The 19404-nt window shown below is 44.2% G+C and overlaps 3 protein-coding genes across 3 annotated transcripts in view; 2 read left to right on the top strand and 1 right to left on the bottom strand.

Annotated features, from left to right (window-relative positions):
- piwil4 (piwi-like RNA-mediated gene silencing 4) overlaps positions 1–1708 on the top strand; it is a 79199-nt gene extending 77491 nt beyond the window's left edge. The window contains exon 21 of the mRNA XM_012958238.2: positions 975–1708. Within this exon, the coding sequence (XP_012813692.2) occupies positions 975–1091 (117 nt within the window). The 3' untranslated portion in view covers positions 1092–1708. The remainder of the gene's footprint in view (positions 1–974) is intronic.
- A 4349-nt stretch (positions 1709–6057) lies between these two features.
- On the bottom strand, positions 6058–7089 carry LOC105946678 (extensin-like). The gene has a single exon (XM_012958237.2). It carries the CDS (start codon positions 7087–7089, stop codon positions 6058–6060), a length of 1032 nt encoding a protein of 343 aa, XP_012813691.2.
- Positions 7090–7649: 560 nt separating this feature from the next.
- The window catches only part of amotl1 (angiomotin like 1), an 81663-nt gene continuing 69908 nt past the window's right edge, over positions 7650–19404 (top strand). The window contains exon 1 of the mRNA XM_031895693.1: positions 7650–7785. Coding sequence (XP_031751553.1) covers positions 7665–7785 — 121 coding nt within the window. The 5' untranslated portion in view covers positions 7650–7664. The remainder of the gene's footprint in view (positions 7786–19404) is intronic.

Genomic DNA, 19404 nt, shown 5'->3' with positions numbered 1-19404 from the left:
TACCCAGCAGCTCTGCTAGGAACCCCTGTCTGTACCATACATCCCTTTTATGTTACTACAAACAACTAAACGACCCCTCTCCCTAGAAAAGTCAGCTTATAAGGACATGGTTCACATTCAAAGCAGGGTTCGATCATCACTTGGGGTGCTGTCTCCCCTTTTTGATCTGACTTAAGAAATATTATCTAAATATCAAGTGACTATATGTAACATATACAGAATTCTGACATTCATCAGTGTCAGCAAATGACATATACAGTGAGTAATTGAGCAGAATACTCGGGATCTGATAGATAGAAGTCATTTACCCAGCGTGCCATGACACCAGAGATTCAGTGCAAATCCGTACAACTGCCGACAGCATGAAATATTGTAATTTAAAAACAAAGATGGATCTTCGGTGGGATAAAAATTACCAAATGAATCTATTTCCTTTATTGAGTATGCTGTGCTGCAGAGCCCCCTGCTGGCCTAGTGCAAGCGATGCAGGGCAGTAGTGCCCAGACCTGGCTAGGGAAGTCTAGAGAAGAGATTATAGACCAGCAGAACGTTTAAAAGGAAAATGTATTTTGCACGGACTATTACTGTAGATTTGCAGTGAGACACTAGAGCACACAGTATGCTCTGCAGGGCATAAGGGAATCTATACTAAATACCTGCAAAACAGGCCTGGACTGGGATTCCAAATAGGCCCTGGCATTCCAAGTACACAGAGGCCCAAACAGCCCCCCAGCAGCCCAATAAATAGTGACTATGGCATCTTACAGCAGCCCCTCTGGCATTTGCCCGAACCCACAGATTGGCAGTCCTGCTGCAAAGCTTGTATGGGGCAAGGGTAGGGCCCCTCCTGCTACTCCCCATATTCTGTTCCATGTATAGATCACTTACTGTTATTACTATGTTTGTGGCCATGCATTGCTATGATGAGGATCCGTGTTTCTATAATTGTATTGTATTGTAATCTTTTGTTACAGGGAGTGATCCGAGTGCCAGCGCCCTGCCAGTACGCACACAAACTCACCTTCCTTGTCGGCCAGAGTATCCACAGGGAGCCGAGCCCTGAGCTCTCCCACAAGCTGTTCTACCTGTGAGAAATTCAGATATATCTTCGGTCATTAGTGAGGGAAGTCTGGCCTTTCCTTATGGATATTTTATTGTATTCTTCCTTGTTAATATAGAGAATTTATATAGTATTTATAGGTTACCTTAGAGCTGGCCTACAGGCCTATAGGTTACCTTAGAGCTGGCCTACAGGCCTATAGGTTACCTTAGAGCTGGCCTACAGGCCTATGGGTTACCTTAGAGCTGGCCTACATGCCTATGGGTTACCTTAGAGCTGGCCTACATGCCTATGGGTTACCTTAGAGCTGGCCTACATGCCTATGGGTTACCTTAGAGCTGGCCTACAGGCCTATGGGTTACCTTAGAGCTGGCCTACAGGCCTATGGGTTACCTTAGAGCTGGCCTACAGGCCTATGGGTTACCTTAGAGCTGGCCTAAAGGAATATAGCAGGCTATTTTTTTTTATTTTTTTATTTTTTTTTATTTATTTGTATTTATAAGAAAACCGTAGCTGAAATAAGTGATTAATGGTCAAGTGAATGTACAATGTACAAAAGCCTTATTATTATGGTATAATGGCCGCCTTATACTCTTTTTACTCTTTTGTTGTTTTAACATTTGGAATAAAAGTGATGTTTTGATGAGTGAGGAGCCTTCCATTTAGTATAAATATGTCACTATATTAAAGAGAACTTTTAAGTATTTAGAAGCCCCCCAGTGCCAGAGGGCAGCATTAAAGGTTCTCACTCCTTAGTACAGATCGGCCTTTACCCTGCCCATTCCCCTGCCCGGTGACATTGCCCCATGTTACCTCCCACCTACCCCCCCCCCCCCCGACCCAAAGGCCAGTATTACAAGAAAAAAAAGGTGGCAACCCTACAGTCACATCTAGAGAGGAGTCACTTGGGCTTTTCACTGACAGGCTCATCTGCAAGTCAAGCTTTGCTCCAGAGGCCTCATCTAGAGGGGACCAATCAGGTTTTGCCACATTGGTCACCGCGAGGTGCGCAAATCAAAGAGCAACATTACCAGACTTTCCTCTATTCATGCGCCTTACTCTCTGCCAACTCAAGCTGGTTGGCCATAATGAGTAGCAAGTGGTGCTGTTGGTTGAAATACATTATATTAGTGGTTTAAAAACTGCTAATATTTGGAAAACTAAAAAATATAATGTAAATTGCAAAAGGGTTTAGAACAGCACTCTGGATAATTTTACATTTATGTGTGTGGAGGGTTTACACCCTTTTATTACATTTTTTACACTTACTTTATATAAGTGTGTTCCCATATTCAATGCAATTGATTCAATGATGTGCGAATTAGATGATAGGCTTAACTGGGGACTCCTACCTCCCCCCCCCCCCGCCCCTCATAAACACAGCACTGAATTCATGTTGGCTCCCATGGGCCTCTTTGCTCCGAAAGAAATGCAACTGAAATTATATACAACATTGATATATTTATTACAACTAATAAACTAATAAAAACTAACTAATAAAAAAAACACTACACTTATGTAAAAATAAATTAGTAGTGTAGTGAAACAGGATCATTCTGTTGACAGAAACCCTTTAACCCCCAACCTATATGGATTCAGCACCCTGATTAGCAGATGCATGCTGCAGACTGCACTGGTATCTGGACACATTGCCTTATTCTCAGCTTACAGTATACAGTGTTTTTTTACACAGCAGTAGGAAGCTGCTGTATGTTCTGTGGCCACAAGGCTGTGCTCTAGAGCTAAATTACTTTGTTAAATAAACATGAATGAAGCGTGGGAAGTATGTGTTGAAGGGCTTTCTCTGTAAAGCATCCAACAATATAAAACTATACTGTTTTGGTGAAATTGTCCCAGAAAGGAGTAAAATTACTTTGCCTGAAAGCATTAATTGGCAACAGGGTACTCAGCGATGGATACTGGGATGTTCCATCAAAGCAATATTCCCTTTTTTACTAGTATCTTGGGCAGAATGTGACGATCTGTGGCCTACTCATTGACTATGCAGTATTAAGGGCAAGGAGAGAAGAAGATAATTAACACTTGGAATATGGAGAGAATGGGGTGCAGTAGGACTCGGGGCAAGAAGGGATAAAGTAAGTGCCACTAGCAATAAGAGGATCAGGGAGAGTAACACTAGGGGCAAAAAGGAATAGTGAATGGGGCATTGTGAGTCAATGAGTGCCAGGCCCAGTGTAAGAGGCAGCCATGCCCCCTAGAGTGTTGCTGAGGAGTGGGGGGGGGGGATCATTCAGGGATGTGTGTTGGGGTGCAGGGGTTCCTAAGTACAATGGTAATGAGCACATCACATCTATCGCACATTACTTCACTTATAGATAACTGCACTGGGGGAGGCAGAGAGGTATGTGCTTAGTGCCCCCCTCAGTTGCACCCTGGGTAATTTGCAGAACCCTTCCCTTGCTTTCTAAGAGGGCAACAAGATAGGAACAAGATAGGGCAATAAGAACTAATAACAGTATTTGGAGAAGAATCTCCTTATTGATCCTCATTCATAAGAGACAAGAACGAGCCACAAACAACATTTAACATCAGTTTCCTATTAGGCTGCACTATATATCTGACCTTCATAAGTGACTATGTCTCAGTTTAACATACTGTACCTTATGTCAAGGACAGAACTGATCTGCTGGGAACATGGGGAAGGCTCTAGCAATGCAGAAAGGATGTGACCGCCATCTGGGAGGGAAATAAATGAATATATCAGGGATGTCCCCCGAGCAGCTCTTATATGTAGGGCTCTAACAATTTGGGGGTACTGGCCGTGTCTCAGGTAAAGGGGAGACTATACAACCTGTATTATTATAGAGGAGTCAGTAGCTTCCTATCCCCAGAGCACATTGCTATAGCTTATATAAACACACACAGAGGGGCGTGACTGCACATACCTTTCAGAAGTTTTTAGGTATTAGATAATTGTTTGCAATGTGTTTCTGAAATAAAGATTCCACAGGATTTCTGTTGGAGCATGTATAAATTCCAATATACCTTCACTAAACATCTATACAGGGTATTGAAGGTGAGGGAACCACCTGTAGGGTGTTTCTGCATGTAATCCCCGAACGGTTTGATTTCTCTCCCCTCAAGGGCGGCTGGAACAGTGGCTTAAGGGTGAAGACACACGGAGCTACTAGTAGCAGCTACTTGTCGTGGCTACTAAAAAAGACAATGCTGATCATTTACTGATAATTGTCTCTACGTGTGTTTTAGCAGAGGCAATTCTCAGTATTGTCTATGGCAGGGGATTTTCTGGAGTTTAGTAGCCGTGAAAAAGTAGCTGCTACTAGTAGCTCAGTGTGTCATCACCCTAAGGCTTGAAATCATTTAGGGTGGGATTTAGGGAGAAAGTCTATTGGATTTCCAAGATAGCCCTGGAAGCCAAGCTTAAAGGGAAAGGTTTGAGTTGAGCTACTTTTTGCTGCTCTAGATATTTCTGGAACTGTGAGGTTATCATGATGTACGGCAGGGGTCCCCAATGTTTATTATCCATAAGCAACATTTAAATAGTTGGGGAGCAACAAAAGCATGAACAAAATCGTATTGGATGTCCAATAAGGGCTGTAATTAGTTATTTGGTAGCTAAATGCAGACTGGCAGCCTACAGGAGGCTCTGGTTGTCAGTACACATGGTCTTTATACCTCCACAACTTGCCCCCAAGCCAGGAATTCAAAAATAAGCACCTGCTTTGAGGCTGCTGGGAGCATCAGGGCAACATGTTGGAGATCACTGATCTAAGGGGAACCCAGACCAAATGTTGGATCACAGTGGGGTTCTGCAACAACACAAAACAAGCTATTACTCTAGAGCAGGGCTCCCCAACCTTTCTTACTCATGAGCCACAGTCAGATGTAAAAAGACTTGGGGAGCAACACAAGCACCATAAAAGTTCATGGAGGAGCCAAATAAGGGCTAAGATTGGCTATTAGGGGCCTCTATGTACCCTATCAGCTTACAGGGGCTTTATTTGGTAGGAAATCTTGTTTTTATTCAACCAAAACTTGCCCCCAAGTCAGGAATTCAAAAATAACTCCCTGGTTTGGGGGCACTGAGAGCAACATCCAAGGGGTTGGGGAGCAACATGTTGCCCCTGAGCTAATGGTTGGGGATCCCTGCTCTAAAGTAACCCCTCAAGTGAAGCAATTTCTATAGAAAGGACCTTGTGAACCCTGACAAAATCTAAAGAAAGGGAACCACTTTTGTCTCATGAATCCCATCAGAGCTACAATGTGTGTTACGAAGCCGTAAGTCACCTTAGTTGCATCTTACACATCCCAGGGTTTCAGTCTTTTGGTAAAGGGGTCAGCAACTTGGAATCAAGCAACACAAAAAGAGAGCTAGAGTGTCACCCAAATGATATATAGCCCCATACTGATCCAGAGGGGCAGCCACAAGCACAGAACCAGCGTAATCAGCCAATCAGAAGCACTCTCTTATTCTGGCAATAATTTATATAGAAAGCAATATCACCACCACACCAATGTTCAGACCTACGCAGGGATCTCCAGTAGGGAATCTAGCAACAACACCTAGGGGTTCATTTACTAACCATCGATTTTTCATTTGAAACTTGATTCAAAAAAAAGATGCGACTTTTCCAAGATTTATGGCTAAAAATCCAAATGCAACAATTCACCAGGTTTAACTTGCCAAGTTCATGTCGAAGTCAATGGCAGAGGTCCCTTTCCTTGAAGTTCTTTCTTTTGTCTCGAAGCTTTAGAAATTTCACTGGGTTTTGTCCAAAACTTTTGACTTTTTATAATTGTCCCTATAACAATTCGATAAAGTCGGGATTTTCGCGGTGACAACTCGAAGAAGTTGAGTTTTTTACTACTTTTCTTGGAGCTACTTTTCCTTACAACTTTTTTTTCTTGCTACCTTTCCTTGCGACCCGAACCCCCCAGGGGGCTCCGGCGACCCGTGGTCTCCTCCCCCGACGCACTGCAGGTGAATTTCATTTAGGCGTGCTGGGGGTAGGGGGTCAGAGGGTGTTGGGGGCTCCTGCGGGGGAATGTGAAGGCAGCGGGGACCATTGCAGGGTGTTGGGGGCTCCTGGGAGGGTATGAAGGCAGCGGGGGCCATTGCAGGGTGTTGGGGGCTCCTGGGAGGGTATGAAGGCAGCGGGGGCCATTGCAGGGTGTTGGGGGCTCCTGGGAGGGTATGAAGGCAGCGGGGGCCATTGCAGGGTGTTGGGGGCTCCTGGGAGGGTATGAAGGCAGCGGGGGCCATTGCAGGGTGTTGGGGGCTCCTGGGAGGGTATGAAGGCAGCGGGGACCATTGCAGGGTGTTGGGGGCTCCTGGGAGGGTATGAAGGCAGCGGGGGCCATTGCAGGGTGTTGGGGGCTCCTGGGAGGGTATGAAGGCAGCGGGGGCCATTGCAGGGTGTTGGGGGCTCCTGGGAGGGTATGAAGGCAGCGGGGGCCATTGCAGGGTGTTGGGGGCTCCTGGGAGGGTATGAAGGCAGCGGGGACCATTGCAGGGTGTTGGGGGCTCCTGGGAGGGTATGAAGGCAGCGGGGGCCATTGCAGGGTGTTGGGGGCTCCTGGGAGGGTATGAAGGCAGCGGGGGCCATTGCAGGGTGTTGGGGGCTCCTGGGAGGGTATGAAGGCAGCGGGGGCCATTGCAGGGTGTTGGGGGCTCCTGGGAGGGTATGAAGGCAGCGGGGGCCATTGCGAGGTGTTGGGGGCTCCTTGGAGGGTATGAAGGCAGCGGGGACCATTGTGGGGTGTTGAGGGCTCCTTGGAGGGTATGAAGGCAGCGGGGGCCATTGCAGGGTGTTGGGGTCTCCTGGGAGGGTATGAAGGCAGCGGGGGCCATTGCGGGGTGTTGGGGGCTCCTGGGAGGGTATGAAGGCAGCGGGGGCCATTGCGGGGTGTTGGGGGCTCCTGGGAGGGTATGAAGGCAGCGGGGGCCATTGCGGGGTGTTGGGGGCTCCTGGGAGGGTATGAAGGCAGCGGGGGCCATTGCGGGGTGTTGGGGGCTCCTGGAAGGGTATGAAGGCAGCGGGGGCCATTGCGGGGTGTTGGGGGCTCCTGGGAGGGTATGAAGGCAGCGGGGGCCATTGCGGGGTGTTGGGGGCTCCTGGAAGGGTATGAAGGCAGCGGGGGCCATTGCGGGGTGTTGGGGGCTCCTGGAAGGGTATGAAGGCAGCGGGGGCCATTGGGGGGTGCAAGGGCCCTTGAGACAGAAGCCCCAGTGGGCCCTGCACCCCCCAGTCCAACCCTGACCTGCTGACATACATATTAATTAAAAGAATATCTTCCCTTCAGCCAGACACAATGTTTAACCCAGTTCTGCATTCCAACCTTTGTTGCCCTGCAGGATACATTTTTCAAAAGTGACCAGAGCAACAAGGGCAGGTGTAGCCTTCTTCATTAAACAGTGCATTGCCTAAGCCTATTCACGCCACGTGGGAGCAGCTCAGCGCTCTGTTTGCCTAGTGGATGAAATGGATTAGAAAACACAAGCCAAATATTTTGGCACCCACCGGGCTGACAGCATGTTAGAGCATGGGGCGCCTCTTTTCATATTCGGAGCAATCAGCTTCTTCCCAGGGCTGACGTATTGAATAGGGAGCAAGCCCAGGCAATGGCTGCATATTTCTACACGTTATCATTACTCACAAACCCACACCGGGCATTTTGCTTCCCCTCTGCAGTCACTGCCGTACTTTCAGCCCAACAGATCTCCACAACAAGCAACAAAACAGGTAATTTTCATATATCAAATATTTTTTCCTCCCTGATGCAATCTAGAAAGGGGTGAGAAGATGATACATACTAATTTGTGTAGAACTTTTGGTCTCATGTATTTATTGAGGCAGACATATTTAGAGATGTAAGGGTGAAGACGCACAGAGCTACTTAGTAGCAGCTACTTTTTCACGGCTACTAAACTTCAGAAAATACCCTGCCATAGACAATACTGAGAATTGCCTCTGTTAAAACACACTTAGAGACAATTACCAGTAAATTATTAGCATTGTCTATATTAGTAGCCACGACAAGTAGCTGCTACTAGTAGCACCATGTGTCTTCACCCTTAGAAGTACAGATTTTTTATTCACTTATAGCTAGAGAACCATATTAAGCAAGTTCTCTAACTGACTGCTCGGGCCCTTAGGTTCCAAATGGCAAGGTCTGGCAGAGTGTGTAAATACAATTTGTATACAAGACTGGCGACTAATTATGAAACAAAACAAATGTGAAAGTATGGAGGCAACAAATAACCTTCTTCCAGTGCTGGAAAGTGAACTGTAAGGTGACTGTATGGCGTTCAGGGTTCCCCAAACAATTCCCAGGGAATATATGCTGCAATTATACTCAAAAGGATGAACAATGCACCCTAGCCTATATTATACAATAATACCAATAAATAAATAACTACAAATAAGAAAGAACTCGGTGAGAAATATGCAGGATCTGTGGTTAATGGACACTAGGGGGCTGATTTACTAACCCACGAATCCAACCCGAATTGGAAAAGTTCCGACTTGAAAACGAACATTTTGCGACTTTTTCGTATTTGTTGCGATTTTTTTCGGCTTCTTTACGAATTTTTCGTTACCAATACGATTTTTGCGTAAAAACGCGAGTTTTTCGTAGCCATTACGAAAGTTGCGTAAAAAGTTGCGCTTTTTGCGTAGCGTTAAAACTTACGCGAAAAGTTGAGCCTTTTTCGTAGCGTTAAAACTTAAATGGTGCAAAGTTTCGCTATATTCGCTATATTTTACGCAACTTTCGTAATGGCAACGAGAAACTCGCGTTTTTACGCAAAAATCGTATTGGTAACGAAAAATTTGTAAAGAAGCTGAAAAAATCGCAAAAAATACGAAAAAATCGCAAAATACCGATCATTACGAAAAAAACGCAATCGGACTCATTTCGACCCGTTCGTGGGTTAGTAAATGTGCCCCTAGGTGAGAACAGTGATAGTGCAAACATGTTGTTTTGGTGCAGTCGGAAGGGAAGTGATTGAAGGCATTCCATAGCCACCCCCTTTCTTCCACATCTGGAAAGCACTCATTACTCTGTATCCTAGGGTGCACTGCCTTTGGTTGGAATTAAGTAGGGTGCAACAGCTTGGAATAATAATAGGGTATTGTGCTTCTCCAAAGGAACAAAGCCCACAAAGCAACCCATGTGATATACACTCACCTAAAGGTTTATTAGGAACACCTATTCAATTTCTCATTAATGCAATTATCTAATCAACCAATCACATGGCAGTTGCTTCAATGCATTTAGGGGTGTGGTCCTGGCCAAGACAATCTCCTGAACTCCAAACTGAATGTCAGAATGGGAAAGAAAGGTGATTTAAGCAATTTTGACCGTGGCATGGTTGTTGGTGCCAGACGGGTCGGTCTGAGTATTTCACAATCTGCTCAGTTACTGGGATTTTCACACACAACCATTTCTAGGGTTTACAAAGAATGGTGTGAAAAGGGAAAAACATCCAGTATGCGGCAGCCTGTGGGCAAAAATGCCTTGTTGATGCTAGAGGTCAGAGAAGGGTATTAGTATGGTGTTCCTAATAATCCTTTAGGTGAGTGTATGTGTGAACCTAGGTAAATAACTGAACCTGGCCATTCAGGCAATACATAATTTCAGAATAAATCACACAAAACAATTTTTGACACATGTATGTTGGGTGGGTGATCCTTATCAATCTAGCATACCTATTTATACAGCTCACTGGCTGAATACAGAAGAATATCGTTCAGTGTATGGCCACATGCTGAGATCTATCTGTTTGGTGACCGTAGCCACCTATGCACTGGGCCTAATCAACTGAACTTATCATTTGGCCCCAAATCAATGATCAGGTTTGAATGAAGTTCCATGCAGTCATTCCAAGAAAAGATCACATCAATGTGCCAATGTGCTCCTTATCTCATGGGGGTTTTATAACCCGCCTTATAATTGTCTTTCAGCCAGCTATCGGCCAGGCAGGCTGCTGGGAAGCCCCCATATGCAGGCTAATAAGCTGACTCTAAGGGGCTAGTGCATAGCCAGCTTTTGATTGGAAACAAGACTGTAGCAAGAGTGAGACAAAAGTAAGAAGATCCAGATATTTTAGGTCAAGGGTGGCATCCATGGTGCCCAAGTGCCAGTCAGGGGAAGGCAGCAGGTCAAGATTCAGACAGGAGGGACAAAATAAGAGAAATATCAGAAGGTAAGGCATTCAGCTTGGAAGGGTAGAATAGATATTTACTCAATAAAATCTGATAGGTACTTTGTGTGTATGAAAGTGCATTACTATCTCTCATACTTTCTGAAATTTTTATAGCAGTTCATTCAGATAACAGTGACCCTGCCTAAAACCAACCTACTGTTTATATCACTAAGGGTCCTTCAGATAAGAAAGCTTAGCAAGACAAAGGAATAGTTCCAAATAATGTAGGAAAACTGGATATATTTAGTCACTTTCCATTATCCAGAAAGCTCCAAAATACAGCAATGTGGCATCCTATTGAGACAAACAAATACCTGAGTTTCTTTCATGATTATCTATTATTAAACTGTAGATTTGAACCATCCTCCTTGGATTTACAGTCGATATAGATATATAAATACTGTTTATCGTTCCTTTAGCTGCTTCTTTCAGCGCATTACTCAAATTCCCTCTACAGGTTTTTACAAGTTCCCGATAAAAAATAGAAGTATAAGATTACAGGGTAACAAATACTTAGAAGTCAAATGAAGAGTAAATATGTCCTCATATGATTTTACATAAGGGCTGTGTCCTTTCATCACCCATAATAATAATGTGCAAAGTATTTGTTGCCCCCAGACATGAAAGAAAACAATTTCACATATTTTCATAAAGAAATAATGGTTGTTGATTCTTTTTCTTTACTATAAGCCAGACCTACGCATTGTAATTTTATCAGCAATAGTAGTTTCAGGGCTGGCAAAAATGGACATTTTCCTTAGCCCCCCAAAGAACTACTATGTGCTATTCCTGTCCACCCCTATTGAATACAGTGCTACCAAAAGGAGGCGGCACTGTATTCATTAGGAGGGACACTTTGCTCCACTTTGGAGTGCAGAGACTTGGGGCATTTCCCTTATGTGCGGGGTATGGGGCAAACTGCAGAAAAGATGGAGGATTGCACCTATTTTATTGCACTCTGCACCATGCCTTGCATATAATAAATAACCATTTAGAAAGTATTGCATCACACCAACAAGTGTTAGTTATGGATTTGGAAAATTAAATACAAGCAGGGTACAGGTATGGGATCCCTTATCCGGAAATCCATTATCCAGAAAGTTCGAATTACGGAAAGGCCATCTCCCATAGACTCCATTATAAGTAAAAATTCTAATTTTTAAAAATGATTTCCTTTTTCTCTGTAATAATAAAACAGTACCTGTACTTGATCCCAACTAAGATATAATTACCCCTTATTGGGGGCAGAACAGCCCTATTGGGTTTATTTCATGGTTAAATGATTCCCTTTTCTCTGTAATAATAAAACAGTACCTGTACTTGATCCCAACTAAGATATAATTACCCCTTATTGGGGGCAGAACAGCCCTATTGGGTTTATTTAATGGTTAAATGATTCCCTTTCTCTGTAATAATAAAACAGTACCTGTACTTGATCCCAACTAAGATATAATTACCCCTTATTGGGGGCAGAACAGCCCTATTGGGTTTATTTAATGGTTAAATGATTCCCTTTTCTCTGTAATAATAAAACAGTACCTGTACTTGATCCCAACTAAGATATAATTACCCCTTATTGGGGGCAGAACAGCCCTATTGGGTTTATTTAATGGTTAAATGATTCCCTTTTCTCTGTAATAATAAAACAGTACCTGTACTTGATCCCAACTAAGATATAATTACCCCTTATTGGGGGCAGAACAGTCCTATTGGGTTTATTTAATGTTTAAATGATTTTTAGCAATGGAGATCCAAATTATGGAAAGATTCCGTATCCAGAAAACCCCAGGTCCCGAGCATTCTGAATAACAGGTCCCATACCTGTACAGCCATCCCTGCTTTGTTCCAGCTGTACTGATATACAGTAGATATGTGGCAGGCAAGAAACTATATAAACAAAACACATGCTTTTTTAATAAGTCAAAAGAACAAACGTATTTTTAGTTGTGTTTGTTTAATTCCTGCTTTGGAGGAAAACAATGATATCTTGGCTGAAAGAAGCCCCTTGGAGTCAGACTCCTGTATTACTAAGTTGGGTTGAGTTTCCAGACTGATGGCTCCAGGGCTTATTTCTCATACAGAGTACTATACTATAAACTGTCGCTCATATCTCCTAATGGTGAAATACGCCAGCCTGGCGCAATACCAACGCGTTCATGTTAGGGCACATTTCAGCCTTTAGTGCATTCTTCCTAGTGTGGGATTCAGTTAAACAAACTCCCACCTCTGCACGTGCCTCTGCCTGGCTAATTCTGAGTAACTTTTCAATTGGTCTTCATTATGTATTTTTTATACTATTTCAATTATTTTTTGTAGAGTGTAAGCTCTTTTGGGCAGGGCTCCCTTCCCCTCCTGTATCGGTTACTGATTGCTTTATATGTTACTCTGTATGCCCAATGTATGTAACCCACTTATTGTACAGCGCTGCGGGATATGTTGGCGCTTTATAAATAAATCTTAATAATAATAATAATAATAATTTACCTTCTTCTTCTAACTCTTTGCAGCTTTCAAATGGGGGTCACTGACCCCGGCAGCCAAACCCTATTGCTCTGTAAAACTACAGTTTTACTGTTATTGTTACATTTAATAACTTGTTCTATTCAGGGCATATTCCTGTCTCTCAATCAAACCATTCCCTGGCTGCTATGGTAATTTAGACCCTACCAACCAAACAACTGCAGAAACTCCACACTAGATAGCTGATGAGCTGAAATTGAAATAATTAAGAAACTACAAATAATACAAAATGAAGACCAATTGCAAACTGTCTTGGAATATTATTCTCTACATCATACTAAAAGTTAACTCAGAAGTAAACAACCCCTTCAATCAATTCAAATGCTAAATTGAAACACCCCCCCCCCCAAAAAAAAAATATATGTATTTTTACTTTCCTAACAACCTGCAGATAAAAATGTAAAGAGTAAAAAAGAGTTTTGTAAAATTTAGGGACAAATGGGGTATAATACAAGGCGCTAAGTTTGCCCAGGAGCAGTAACCCGTAGCAACCATTCAGCAGGTTGAATTTACTGGTCACCTGTTTAAAAGCAAACATCTTATTGGTTGCCATGCGTTACTGCTCCTGGGCAAACATAGTGCCTTTTATTACATATGGGGGAGAAATTCCCCAGGGGTTAATAATACCAATGGGGAATGATGGACCTTATTATTAAGGCTGTATAATAGAATGGAATTGGATTTCAAGGCATTTTGACATTTGTTTGGACAACGAGAAACTTCTATTTTATAAAGGATCCGCTGGAATTGATGGGAAGTGAAACAACTGGTGGCTGAATGGCAATGGAAATAAAAAACGTGTTTTTCAGTATGCACAAAAGCACCCCAATATCATACCCCGGTGAGTTCCATTGAGCCTAATGCCAGGCTGGAATGTGGCTGGGGTTGCTACATAGATGGTATTTACCGGCCTGTAAAAATCATGTATGACGCCAATGTTATTAATAGGTAATAAAGAAAAATATATTGGAAGGCCAGTATTGTTTTCAGAAAAGGTGGCAACCCTAAATGTGGCAGTGGTGGAGCATTTTACAATTTTGAATTTAAGTCAGGCAGCAGGGGGCAATTTCAAATACTAAAGTGCAGGCTAGCACAGCAGCCAAAAAACTGCACTTTGCACCATGGGCACAGAATGTGCAAACACCCAGCGCCGGATTTCAAATCCGGGCACCCCTAGGCCGCCCCCTATTCCCCCCTGCGCATGCGCGAACAAACCACCTCCCACCGCGCCGACGCAAGCACGCATGTGCGGACATTTAAACTCTCATACGAAGCACTGGGGAGAAGTCCCCAGTGCTCCGTATGGGAACTAAATGTCAGAATTTTTGTGCGGCAGGGCGGCATGTCGCCCCTAAGTTTCTGCCGCCCTAGGCCCGGGCCTTTGTGGCCTCGCCACAAATCCGGGCCTGCAAACACCACAGCTTCCTCCATAAATACTGAGCTGCACGTGTATTATTGTCATCATGTATTTAGAAAGCGCCAATGTATTTCATAGCGCTGTACAATAAATGGGTTAATACACCGAGCATCATTCAGATGTGCAAGTTAGGGAGCACCGGTGGGCACAGGGTGCTAAGGAGCTTTGTATGGTCATGGAACTCCTTGGTGACTTCTAATATGCTTCTATTTTTCAATAGGGGGTATATTATTTAATATATATATATACATATGGTATATAGTATTGTATTTCAAGTAAATTTAAATAGTCCAGAGGGTTAATAATCTATTGCAAGGAAAAAAGAAGGGGCAAAATGGGCACTTGGACAAATTTTTGAGATGAAGTTTATTAAAGCGTGGGAAGAAACCACCTTTGCCCTCGCATGAATATGCATTTATTGTTCATTATAACATGAGCCATACTGACGGAACTCATAGGCTGAGCTCATAAGTACATTACAATAATGTATCAGTGCCAACTTGTATAAATAAACACATCCCATTGAAAGCTGCAATGTGGGGTGTGCACTGCTTGTCAGAACCCCAGGAACTGGCAGTTGGGCCCATGCCAGGGGCAATATAATGTGGAACTCACCCCCCTGGCCTGCGGGATTCCATTTGTATGATCAAATGAGCTGCCAGCATAATCATTCATGTGGCCTGAATATAATATTACTCACACTATACAGTATGCGGGGGCAGTGGCGACTTTAAACTCACTATTATAAATTGCACTTCTAAGTAGGGTTTCTGATTGTGGAATAATATTTTGACGACATCAGGGTGTACATCTCATATTTTCTAATAATTAAAAAAAAATCTCACTCACTTATGTTCCATACGGGGCTTCCACGGCATATACAATACAGCCTGAAGGCACATAACCAGCCCCAAAGCTAGCCGGTATTAGTCGGCCTGCCTTAATGAAGTAGTGTAATGAAGGCACTGAAAGTTTTTGTGTGTTTATCCAGCACTAGTATATAACAGGAACAGTCTTACTTTGCATGAAAAAGGAGGTTATAACACCGACCCCTGTTTATCCTCACTTTATAATGAGATCTATTGTGTATTAAATTACCTTACTGTTCTCCTTGGTAAATATAGGCCGTACATAGGGTTACCACCTGTCCAGTTTTGACCCAGTTTTTCAAGGGGCTGTCCGGGTCAAAACCTTTTGCCCGGTTTTCAACATTCTGAAAACCAGGCAGAAACCCTACGAATTGCCTCATAACCCTGCCTCTGACATCATAACTCGACCAGATTTTAAAACCCAGCAAAGGTGGCAACCAGGGCCGGACTGGGCCTAGTGGGCCCCGGCGGCCCAGACCCGATCCTTACCAGCACTCCCCCTTCCGACCGCTCCTCCCCTGATGCGTCAAATTTGCGCGCTCGGGGGAGGACTTCAGGTGGGGGGCCCTGCGAGGGGGGTTAGGGGGGCCCCTGGGGGGGGTTAGGGGATGCGCTCGGCTGGGGGCACCTGTAGGGCTTCTGGGACAGAAGCCCTGGTGGGCCCTTCACCCCCTAGTCCAACCCTGGTGGCAACCTTAGCTCTACAGCCATTGACTTAACTATAAGGCACTGGCCCCCCCTGCAGAAAAACCCTCTCCACCCCCTACCGCCACCCTTCGCTCACATCCTTGCCCATTTGCACCAAGGTAGGAGAGCAGCTATAGAGGCAGGTTATCTTAACTATAGAGGAAGCAGACCCCCTGTCCCTGGGCCCCGCCAACCATGGGGCCTATTTCCCTCTCAGTACTTAGGTTCTCTGTTGAAGCCCAATGCACCAACATAAAGAAAGGGTTAAATCAGTTGTTCTGCAGAAGGGGGGCACCTGAGTTCTAATTGACCAACATCCAAGGATCGCATACATGCAATTCAAATAACCGGTAAAATCTCCCACATACCTAGTGCCCAGTGTTCTGGATGTGAGCGAACATCAGGTGTGGTTCGGAGGCAATGCCGCCCCTTAATCTGTTCCGCCCTATGGCCTTGCCACAATCTGGGCCTGCCAATAGCTGGCTGAAACCATCCACATACTGTATGTATGAGGCAGGTTTAAAAAACCCATTAGGGGGTGAACAGCATCAGTACATTTATCTGGCACTCTCCAGTAGGGTCTTTGTAGGCCCCCATTGTAATCTGATGATTGGATCATCACCATTTGCTTCCGAGCATTGGTCAGGTGTAGGTCGCCTTGTGTGGTGACCTTGTCAAATAAGTAGATCTTTTACTCAATTCCCAGCTTTAGGGTGAAGACACACAGAGCTACTAGTAGCAGCTACTCGTCACAGCTACAAAAACAGACAATGCTGATCATTTACTGATAATTGTCTCTACGTGTGTTTAGCAGAGGCAATTCTCAGTATTGTCTATGGCAGGGTATCTTCTGGCATCTTCTGGCATTTAGTAGCCATGTGTGTCTTCACCCTTATTAAAAGTACTCTTATTTCTCAAAAGAGAGTTCTAGATTGCCAATTCCCACCTCACAGATATCTCATTCTCTGGTCTCATTTTACTTGTCCAAGAAATAATTTCGGGACTTGCCTATTCCAGAATGGCAACTGCATGATTGATCACTGTCAATTTGTATAGGATGCGGATCAGAGTGAAGGGTCTCCAAACAAACTACATGCAATCATGTTCATTTCCCCCATCTTTTAACAACTGTCTTAGGGATAAACAGAATTATAATGATGTATGTATTCATTTGCACAGAGAGGGAAGAGTGATTATAGAAAACCCGGAGTGGCAGTGACAGGCTTCAGCTTGTTCTGTTAGAATTCTTCTAAACCAAGCAAATAAAGAATTGCATTTATATAAAGCCAGTTTAGCAATTAGCCCTAAAGCTTCTACTTAATAACAGCTTTGCTCCATGTAATCTACAGCAGTAACACCCTTGAAAATAAACCATATCGCTGAATGAAAAATTCCATACTGGACAAATGAAATGCATGAATAGCGAGATGGACGTCTTATTTAGCCATTGGCAAACTTGCTGGTTGATTCTCTAAGGCTCTGCTACATTCTCTAACCCCCTGAAAGTTCTAATGTTCGGATCTGGTTATAAGGTTGCTCTGGTCCAGAGCTTTGGAGACTTTTGGAGGGCCGATATCTATTCAGAGCCCCTGTCGATGATAACAAGTATATGTTGGGGTAATAGGTGGAATGCACTTGTGCAGAATAGGGAGTTCTGGGGAGCACAAAGCTTCATTTAGGCACAATTGCACCTTGTATAAATGTATGTATCCCATAGCATTCAGTGCCATTAGCTTATGCCCTCTTACCATCCTCATTCAGCTGCATTGAAAACCTTCACCCTGGGTTGAACTCTGATTCGGGCCAAGAAGTATTGGTGCCCAAGGCCAAACAAGTTGGCCTGGCACCCCATGAAATCCTCTCCTACGCCTGCATTAATGTTTCCCAGCCATTGGCTTTGGACTCTTCTTTTACTCTGTCTCCCTTCCCTCCAGTTGTGCCCCCCTGCATGTCGTGCCTGAGCCCCGTGCCTCTGTGGCCTAACCCTAATTCCAATCCTGGCCTACAGCAAGGCTGCAGTATCATTCTCACAAACAACAATTACAATCCATAACTCCATTATTACATTACCATATCCCTCAGTAACAGGATCTAGATACTTCTCTGTATCCTTAGGGTATGCCAAGTTCTTTAAAAGCTGATTCCGTACATCATAAGAAAATATATCATCCTGCCAAACTCTACTTCTTATTACTTTGATTCAGTAGGGGACTAAATGGCAATGTCCTAGTCTTTAAAGGGAAAGCTAACATGTGCTTGGCCTCTTTGCATCCCACCTGTTGGAGGGGGTGGATGGTACTCAGAGCCTGGCTGGAGGTAGGCCCAGTAGGTGAAGATAATGTGATGATAGTTTGAAAATAGCTTACTTTAAGAGTTAGAATTAGGATCAGGGTAGTTAGTGAGCAGCCTGATGCTAAGTAGAAAGATTAGTAAGGATTAGTCACTCACAGAGTGTACAGACCCAGGGGTAGGAGTATGCCCAATGAGGTTCAACTTGGAGGACCTGGGCTCATCATCAAAATGGCCAAACATGACTTACCTTACATTTCTATCATCCCATCTCACTTCAGTCCCTATCCCCGAAATTCCTGGTACCCAGGGTTGGACTGGGCCACCGGGAAAAAAGCCTGTGGGCCCCGTCGGCCCAGACCCAACCCCTGCCAGTGCTCCCCTGGTCAACTGTTCCTCCAACTTATGCATGCTAAAGGGAGGACGTTGGGTGGGGGACCCTACGGGGGGGTTAGGGAGGCTCAGCGGGGGATCCTGCGGGGGGTAAGGGAGGCTCAGCAGGTGACTCTGCGGGGGGGGGTAAGGGAGGCTCAGCGGGGGCCCCTGTGGGGGGTTAGGGGGTGCGGGGGACACGGCCAACAGCTCCAGTGAGCCCGACACCCCCCAGTCCGACCCTGCTGGTATTTCTTGCCTACTTTGATATTGCTAACTTCTTCACCACTATATTTTTTTTACGTTCCGTATATATATTGCTTTAAATTGCTTCCTATTAGAGTGAATGGTATAATGGAAACAACCCAGTAATAGCTGGGGAACCTTTCATCTTTGCCCCATTCCTATCATTCCCATTGACTATAAACGGATGCAAGTCCAAGAGGAATAGTAACATTTTCTAGCCATGGGCAAAATACCACAACTAAATCCAGTTGAACAGAAGAAACCCCCCAGTGCTACTGCCCTCTTATAACCCCAAACTGCAAAGCCAACATTTTCTTAAATACCCTATTTTTAGTCTTCGATTTACAAGATTATTCCCGTGTCTAAAGAATCTTTTTTTTCCCTTTATCCCATCGAGCAACAAAAGTATCTTTGTTACTGAGTCGCATTACTTTCCTCTGACTATATTTATTCTCTTGCAGCTTCTGTGTCTTCTGTTCTTGCTATAAAAGTACATTATTGTCATAGGGATCGGGCCGCCACCTCGTTAGCCGTTTGACTTTTCAAAACGAGGTCACGCCACTGGCTCGCTCCCTGGGCAATTAGTCACACCTAATTAGTTACTGTATTATTAACAGCAGGAAGTGCAGTTTAAAGTTCTAACAAGGGAATTATACATGTAAACAGAAAGCAAATTTCCCTATATCCCTATATATATCTTTTTCTATTTCCCTATATATATATATATATTTTGTTTTAGGATTCTATAACCATG

The sequence above is a fragment of the Xenopus tropicalis genome, chromosome 2 (assembly GCF_000004195.4).
Source record: "Xenopus tropicalis strain Nigerian chromosome 2, UCB_Xtro_10.0, whole genome shotgun sequence".
Taxonomy (NCBI): Eukaryota; Metazoa; Chordata; class Amphibia; order Anura; family Pipidae; genus Xenopus; species Xenopus tropicalis.
Note: the sequence above shows the minus strand (reverse complement) of the source record. Positions and strands in the feature narration are given on the sequence as shown.